We start from the raw sequence: 8,808 nt of genomic DNA, 5'->3' as shown, positions 1-8,808 counted from the left end.
TTTTCTTTAGTCCTACCAAATTTTGTTCAGGTTTAGTAATTTTTAAAATATTTTATAATCCGTCTGTTTGCTGTCCCTCATCTACATTCTGCAGGACAGTGCTGACAGCCTGCCAAACCATCTTGGCACAGACATCAGCAAGGCTGGGATTTGTGGCCACTTGTGAGTGTTTTTAAGGGTTGAGTCTCTGGTCCCCTGTTTGAGCATTTTCCTTTTCTCTTAATTGAAAGAGGTATGAAAACATCAACGCATCTATCACCTACTGCCCAGTTCAAGAAGCCACCTCATTAAGTCAAATACTTTTGGCTATATTCTAGCAATGAAAGGTTTGTGCACCATAATTTTTTATTTCTAGCCTAACAGAAGGAATCTCATCCTGCTGGGTTGCCGCTTTACATAGCTGGAAGCCACACTGACTTCTCTGAGAGGACAAGATTGCAGCCGTAGGCAGCAAGATAAGGTGAGGCTCACAGCAATATGCACCCAGCAGCATCCTGACCTGGGATCCAGCCACCTGGGAGATGCAGTGCTCACAGTGAGCATTGTTTTGAAAGTATGAGAGGTGCAATCATTTCTAGCTTTCTCAGAGCCCCCAGGGATAGTTCCCACAATAGCCATTTAGGATTTTCTCCAGGCATATTTGAAAGGGTAATACTCACCTATACTACTGAAAACGTCTCTCTGAGCAACCATGAAAATGAAATTCTCTTGCAGTGTCCTTTTCTATTTCTATCTGAGGACTGCATTTCTGGTGATATGTTGTAATATAAGATTCATAATGCCACCCTGAGCGAAGTTTGAAACTGTCGATTTTGAAAAGGAGTTTCTCAACTACAGTGATGGTTGGGAGGATTTGTTTAGGGAATTTTACTGTTGTTTCTACTGGATCTGTAGTATGTTTTGCCAGCATGGGAGTGTAGGGGGAAAGTGGAGAGTCACATATACCATGGAGAAATTTTCTGTTTAAATAGATGTATCTGTGGTCACAAATGGTCACAAAGCCCTTTTTGTTTTTTTTGGTGGTGTGTTACAACTTAGATCATTCCAGCACATCTTTCTCTCATCCTATTCCCACACCAGCCCCAACAATAACTGCAGGTCGCTAATCTAAGTGTGCTCAAGAGATTCGTGTCAGTACCTCAGACACGGACCCAGATCAATTCAGCAACAGTGGAGTGGAACCACAGACCAGAGGAAGCTCAAAGTTATGAAACTTTCTTCTAATCTTGCAGCAGTCTAAAGGAAAGAAAACAGTAACGGATTTATGCCCGTCCTTGGGATCAGCAATTGACTCAAGTAGTTAAAACTCAATTTTCTGCAGCTGTTTGAAAAACGAAAATTTTTCTTCTAATTATTTGTGTGTTTAGTTGTTCATTGCTCGACTTTCCATGGGCCTTTTTAAACTAAAATGAAGTTTTCAGAACTGGGAGGAGGCTGCTCGTTAGGGGAGTAAATCCAATAGTACAACCAACCACAAATATTGATTCGACCCTGATTTGATGTCTCCTTTTAAAGACTCTAAATCTCCTCTTTGGTTGCTCTGTTTTTTTGTTTTACTCTCAAGAGAAATGAAATCGGGAATGTGAAAACCGCAGCCCAGAAACAAAACACCCCATCTCTGAAAGCGAGCCCCTTCACCCCCGTTACAGTAATGCGAGCACCCCGACTGAGACCTGCTTGAGGAGCGCTGTCCGTGATGAAATCGGGCGCTGTTTGTGCCGCGCAGTGAGGCCGGGCAGCAGCGGGTGAGGGTCCCGCTGCCCGACTCCCAGCGCATCGCACCCCTTTGCAAGCCCGAGCAATCTGCGCTCCCATCCGACAGTTCCCCATCCCTCTCCCGGCCGGCCCAGCCCGACAGGTAAGGCTCCAAAGGACAGCCTGACGCGCTCCGCGTGAGCTCTCGGCGGCAGCCCCCGGCCCGGAGCCATGCCCGAGGATGTGGGGGCAAAGAGGCACGCTAAGCAGCGGTTACGCTTTTCCAGACCAGGAGGTTTCTGGGGAGGTGTGAAATAAAAGGTGCAAAACGTGGCTTCGCGGGAGGTGACGGAGCTCGACGGAGGATCGAGCCCCGATGCCGTCCTGCCGACCCCTCTCGCCCCCGGTTCCCGGAGGCCCCGCAGAGCCTCAGCCCCCCGCCCCACGTCGCGGATCCGCAGAAACGTAGGTCGCCGATCGCCACTGGCACTTAGAGAACACCCGGAACGCGCGTGGGTAGAAGTGATCAAAGAGGACATAAGATCAAAGATCACTTTAATTGCGAAAATGAGGTCAAATGAGATTTTCAGAAAGTCAGTGTATCTCTGAGGCTGTTAAGAGCACAACTGCCATTTAATGTAAGCGGCTAAAGTTCGGAAACGAGTGAACACTTACATTCACGTGACGCGCAGATGTAACATTCCCTTTTACCTACAGTTAACATAGATTACACCGAACTAAACAGGAATACATCTATATATATATTTGGTCAAGCATTCCGTTCAGGCGGTCCTTCGCAGCGGTGCGCGCAGGGCTCGGAGTCGCGGGGACCGGCCCGAGAGCTCCCGGCCGTGTCCCTGGGAAGGCCGGGACACAGCGGCAGGACACGGCGGGGCGGGCCGGGGGCTGTCCTGCCACCACCCCGGGCGGGGCGTGGACGGGGAGCATCCCGAGGCGAAGCAGCGGGGGTTACCGGCAGACTGGCACTCTTTGGGGGGGTTAGCGGAGCGGGGAGAAGCCGGGTCGGGGCTCACCTGAGCGGCTGCCCCTGCTCTTGGCATCGCGGTGGCACCGACTTCTTTTGGCTGGGGCTCTGATTTTGGCAGGTTGTCGCTCTCACTCCGGCTGGGACTGGCCATGGGGAGAGAGCTACTCCTTTTCAGGGTGATTTCGCGTTCGCCACCTGCGGCCGTCGCCGGGATGCTCCCAGCCCCTCCCCTGCTGCCCGGAGCACATGGAAAAGTTTCGGTTGATAGGTTTGGTTCGTTCTGTTGTGTTCTGTTCGTTTATGCCCTCACCAACACGCGCGACCGCAGCGTCTCCCAAGAAACTTTCAAGCGGCTCCGAAAGAGACCAAACCCAAAAGAACCGCCACTCCGCGGCTGCTCCATCTTCCCGTGCTGCTCCCGGTGAGCTCGGGGACGGCCGCACGGAGCCCAGTTTTCCAAAGGCATTTTAAAAATAGTACATATCTCCAATAATGCGTGGGTAACTGCCCTTCCCTCCCCGCCGTGCAAAAAGGGAAACCCGGTGAAGTGGAATGTCCGAACAGAGCAGGAGAGCTGCTACACACACGTAAGGCAGAGGGAATGGCGCTGAAAGTACCTGGCGAGGTTGCGCACCGCGGCCGCGCTTTCTCCCTGTAAAGCCGCTCGGCGGTTGCCAGCACAAGGCCCCTCGGAGAGCCGTCGTCCGTCCCCATACTTACAGCGCAGAAGCGGGGCGGGTTCGGGGCCCCCCGCCGCCTCCTCTGAAATCCAAGAAATATCCCCAGCGCGGCGGTTTTCTGCATAGGGTGGTTTATTTTTACCGCTGCTACTCGGGCAGACGGCGTGGTTTACAGCGACCACAAACAACGAACGACCTGCAAACCCGACGTCTGCCCTGGATGACGGAGGAGGCGGGAGGCGGCAGCGCAGACCCGGCGAGGAGAGGCGGGGGCGGCCGCTGCTCCAGCGGAGCTCCGCGCTGCTCTGCCCGCGGGGCGAGTCCGACCGGCGGGGAGCGAGCGAAGAGGGGAGACCGGTGCCCCGCTGGAAGGGGGCTGGGCTGGGGGCACGCTGCGGCGGAGGGGCGGGCGGGATGATGCTGGGGCGGGAGCCCCGTCCCGGAGCGGCGGGTTTCACTGCCGGCAAAATTTGCACTTGATAATTTTCTTAAAAGCACTTTGGAAGTCTTTGTTGAAATAGGCATAGATGATGGGGTTAAGGAGGGAGTTGGAGTAGCCCAGCCAGTTGATGACTGCCCCCAGCCACTCGGGCATGTAGCACTTACTGTCACAGAAGGGCAGGACCAACGCCACGATGAAGAACGGCAGCCAGCAGAGGATGAAGGTGCCCATAATGATGCCCAGGGTCTTGACAGTCTTCCTCTCCCGGGACAGAGCCATCCTCCGCTTCGCCTCCGTGTTCTTCTCGTTGCGTCTCTCGAAGGAGGGGGGCGGCGGGGAGCCGCACGCTTCGCTGGGCAGCGGCAGGTGATTCTTGGAGGAGCTGCTGCAGCGCTGGACCTCGATGACCTCCAGGGCCGCCCCGCCCTCGCCCTGTCGCACCGCGCCGTTGACACAGGTGCCGCTCCGGGGCTCCACAGTCCGCCGCCAGCCCTTGCCGGGCTCCCCGTTGCTTTTCTTGTGCAGGGCGGCCGGAGAGAGAGTGAGGCAGGTGTCGGCGATTTTCTTTTTCTCTGCTTTCTTGACTGTCTTGCGGATCCTGAAGCGGGCCGCCTTGAAGATGCGGCCGTAGAGCACGAGCATGAGGAGCAGCGGGATGTAGAAGGCGCCGAAGGTGGAGTAGATGGTGTACCCGTGGTCCTTGCTGATGGTGCAGGCATCGGGGTTTGAGCGGTCTTCGGGCGTCCTCCAGCCCAGCATGGGCGGGATGGATATCAAGAAGCCGATGAGCCAGGTCAGGCTGATGAGCACGGCGGCTCGGCGGGGAGTTCGCTTGTTGACATAGTCGATGGGGTCCGTGATGGCCCAGTACCTGTCCAAGGCGATAGCGCACAGGTGCAGGATAGAAGAGGTGCAGCAGAGCACGTCCAGCGAGATGAAGATATCGCAGGTGACCTGCCCCAGCGTCCACTTGTTCAGCACCTGGTAGAGGGCCGCCATGGGCAGCACCAGCACGGACACCATGAGGTCGGTGACGGCCAGCGAGCCGATGAGATAGTTGGCCACGGTTTGCAGGGATCGCTCCAGGGCGATGGCCGCGATCACGCAGGCGTTGCCGCTCACGGCGCACAGGATGAGCGTGCCCAGGAGCAGGGAGGTGAGTAGCTGGTAGCCCAGAGTCACCTCGGCGAGGCCGGGGCCGCTTGCCCCCTCGGGGGAGCGTTCTGGGGAGGTAGTGTTGTTGGCCACATCCATGCTGGGACGGGGGGGGGGGTCGCTTCAGGAGACGGGCATGGGAAGAGACGACGGTCACTTGTGAGCTCCCCTGGCAGGAGGCATTGCTGCCTCGTGCGCTTTGGCCACGCCGGGTCCCCCCTCCCCACCACGCCACCCCTTCCACTCCTATATAGCGCTGCGGGAGGCGGCCGAGGCTCTGAGGACGGCGGCTGACGGAGCCGCCCCGCGCCCGCCCATCCTCGCCGCCTTTGCCCAGCGCGCAGCCCCGGGGGGGAGGGGGGGGGCTTCGCTGCCGCTGCTCGCTGTGCTGCTGCCGTCGCTCCGCCGCTCTCCCGCGCCGATTCCACGCGCCGCTCCTTCCTTCTCTGCCTCTCCTCTCTCCCCTTGCTTTCTCCCTCCCTCTCTCCTTCCCCTCCCCGTCCGTCCCCCTCCCCCCCCCATCCCTCCCTTTCGCGGGGGGTTGGGAGGGGGTCTCCCTGGGTATCATCGGTCCTCGGCGCTGCCGGCAGTCCAGCCAGGCGGGTTGTCCGCGTTTACCAGCGCCCTCTCCCAGTGGAGGGAATAGCAAAGAAACCCATCACGCCCCCCTAAATCTGCCTCCAAATCCCGTCCCAGCAGTACCGCCCCAGGCAGTGGGGACTCGAGGCTTCCCCACGGGACCGGCACCGGTTGCCGGCACATAGTATGCCAGGCGTGGGTCTCCCTGTGTCCAAGTACAGCCGGCCGGGGTGGGAACACTAAGTACCCAGCTCTGCCCGCTGACTTGGGGGTGCCGGGGAGCCTTGGAGGCTCTTATCGCCACCTGCAGGCAGGCGGCGGCGGCCCCAGGGCACGACGTCCTCGGGCGGCTCTGCTGGACTATTCCGTCAGCGGGTCCACCTGCACTTTTTGAGGGGCTACACCCTAGACTCCGTGTAGGACTGCATTCTCGCCCCCTCCGGGGCTGCTGCCGGCGCTATGCTTCTGGGGTTACCCGGGGAGCAACAGCGACCTTGCCGCTGAGCCCGCCTGCCGCCGCAGATGCGGGGTGAGAGGGTAGACATCAATAATGCATGGTGTCTCTGGAGAGTTTGCTTCAGAATCCAGTGCAGGGCAAAGCTCCTACTCAGTCGCTTACGAGCGTAATAGCAATGAAAGTCCCATTCGTGATGATTCATGCCATCGCCCCAGCGTCCTGCTGCGGTCGTCTATCGTCGGGGGCTCCGCGCCAGTGTGCGGCTCCGCGTGTCCATCCACGGAGAAACACGACACTGCCCAGCCTCCGTCCCCGGGGCAGCCGAGGCGGAAATTACAGTGCAACACGCTATTGAAGTCACTATCCTGTGAAGAAACAACAACAACAAATTGTATTGCAGTTCCTTCTGATAGGAAGGGGAAATGCTGAGGCTGAAAGTGAAATGAGAAAAATATCTTTGGGAACGATCTTGAACATTAAAAAAAAAACCCAAAACAGATTGACATATCGTAAACAAATCTGTTAATAACTAGTACGTAAAAACAATCATTCACCGGGGAAACACTTGTCATTTAAAGAAAAAAAGAAAAAAACATCAGTGCGATTGACAGACTTTGTCCACTAAGGGTAAAAGAAAGTCCTTGGACTTACATGGCAGGCTTTCCACAATCCTGAGGCTCAGTATTTTTAACGACGTCAGAATATTTCTCTAGTCTGTAATTGTGCCATGCAAGCTCAGAAAACTCAGGAAGCCAAATAATTGCTCAACAGTAAGATTTTGCCAGATTCGAACTTAATCAAACTTAAGATGAGTATCACAGAGCCTGGCTTGCATGCACTCAGGTTTCCTCATCTTCTCTCAGTCAGCACTTAAAAATAAGGCTGAGTTCGTAACTTCACAAAATTTTGATGGATTTCAGCCAGTTCCTTTTTGTGAAGGGACGAGGCTCCGTTTCTCTGCCTCTGAACTGGCAATCTTTAAATAATCAAGGCACACAGATGTAGGGTAAGTCTGGATAAGCAGAGCCGATCAGTACCCCTGCCTTTCTGTTGCGTTAGCTGACCTTACCAACATTATTTACATCTTTCTGAACGAAGACTTAACACTTTTGAGACACAGATATGACAATATTCGCGGGTAAACTGAAATATAAGTATGCTTTGCTCCTTCACAGACAAAATCTATTTCATTCTAAATGTCTTCTCAGATGCACGGCATGCTCGACTGGTTGTTTAAAGACTCCTTCCCTTCAATAAAATGAAAGTTGAAACTTCTAGCTGTTGAGAGCCAGCCTGATAAAAAGAAGAAAGTGCATTTCTGGGAGGCAGGAAAAGTATGAGGAGATTGTCCCAGGTTTCTTGCATGGTGGTGGGCAAGTCATTAGCCTAATTGGATTGGCCTGAATTTGCGTTTCAGAGCTACGGGGAATTTGTGTTTTAGAAATCCACTAAGGGTTATCGGGGAAAATATTTTCAGAGATATTTCGCATTGACATGGCCGAGGGAAGTAAATCTCATACACTTTACGCCTGTATCTTCTAATGGGGAAAAGTTGGTAGGGTCCTTTTCAGTTGAAATCTTTTAAATCGGCTTTAGTTTTCGGATTTATTTGTTGTTCAGAGACTGAAAGTCATTTCACCCTGAATTAAACTGTGAGGCAATTTAGGCAACCATGGAGGATGGGGAGGGAGTAGGAGGTGGAAGATTTACATGAAGGGAAAGCTCACTTTTGCGATGTGATAGTGCCTTTAATCCCACTGAGCATTTAAACAGCAAAATGCTGTTTAAATTTTCAAACAACTTAATGAGGTGCTAATGTGTGCTAATGTGTTGAGACAACCTATGTGAAACACCTAGGGAAATTTTTTAAGGAAAGCCATAACCTCGTAAAATCCATGCTAACTTGAGAGGAAATGAAAACATAACACTGCACAGCCTTGAAAAGTCCAATTGAAATATTAATGTTACTCATTTATGACACAGATGCAGAAAACAAGAGGTTCCTCGTTAAATAAAAATTTTAAAAGTGTCAACAACACTGGTAGAAGTTGCTTTGCTGAGCAATATCATTTTTCACCTTTCAGGAAAAAAAAAAAGAACTATTTACTCTTGATGGTTTCTGGTTATGGCTGTATTATCTGTTTTCTAATGAGAAACTAAAATGCTGTGATTTGAGCATACTGTGCTGCTCATGTGATTGCTTAACAATACTTCAGTTTGAAAAATATTTTGGCTTTGTCTATTTACCATTCACTAGGATAAGTTATACCAGCAGATATATTTAAGTAATGATTGGGCTTCACTAGGGAGCTAAGGGAATTAATGTTCACTGAAAGGGATCCAGTATCTGCAGTTCTCTATGGCACAAGTTCCAAACGGGTGGAAGAGAAAATGTGCCAGGAGACAACCTACCAGCTACAGACTTGAATTTTCTCATTAGGCTTCTTGGAAATACAGCCAACAGGAATTAGCACTTCTACTCCATGCTGAAAACCTTCTGAAGAACAGCTACAACTCTAAAATACAAAAAAGCCAACAGGAATTTCAGGTCTGAAGTGATGGTATAATAGAAATATGTTCCTTCCACATAAGCATATGCATTTCACTGGAAAAGATTCACTTTGAGAGATAGCTGCTTAATGTTTAACACCTTTCATAAACTTAAAATATCACAATATTTCCACAAAATTAAGTTTTGCCCCTTTAAAAGGACAAAAAAAAAGGCACAGAAAAGTTGAAGGCCATTTCTAGTACTGCAGTCACACAGCTCAGCTAAACTGGTCTGGAGCAAAACACGCCTGAATTTTGCAGT

General features: G+C 52.4%; 1 protein-coding gene across 1 annotated transcript; it reads right to left on the bottom strand.

Annotated features, from left to right (window-relative positions):
• Positions 1-3,817: 3,817 nt before the first annotated feature.
• HTR1A (5-hydroxytryptamine receptor 1A) lies at positions 3,818-5,059 on the bottom strand. Its single transcript, XM_065739707.1, has one exon. It carries the CDS (start codon positions 5,057-5,059, stop codon positions 3,818-3,820), a length of 1,242 nt encoding a protein of 413 aa, XP_065595779.1.
• Between the last annotated feature and the right edge of the window lie 3,749 nt (positions 5,060-8,808).

This window comes from Cyrtonyx montezumae, unplaced genomic scaffold (assembly GCF_038088225.1).
Source record: "Cyrtonyx montezumae isolate F1298 unplaced genomic scaffold, pur_monq_1.0 scaffold_25, whole genome shotgun sequence".
NCBI classification, from domain to species: Eukaryota; Metazoa; Chordata; class Aves; order Galliformes; family Odontophoridae; genus Cyrtonyx; species Cyrtonyx montezumae.
The sequence above is the reverse complement of the archived record's forward strand: the minus strand, read 5'-3'. Positions and strand labels throughout refer to the sequence as shown.

Bases quoted from the DNA above. Each gene is read 5' to 3' on its own strand.
- HTR1A (XM_065739707.1), bottom strand. From the start codon at position 5,059: ATGGATGTGGCCAACAACACTACCTCCCCAGAACGCTCCCCCGAGGGG.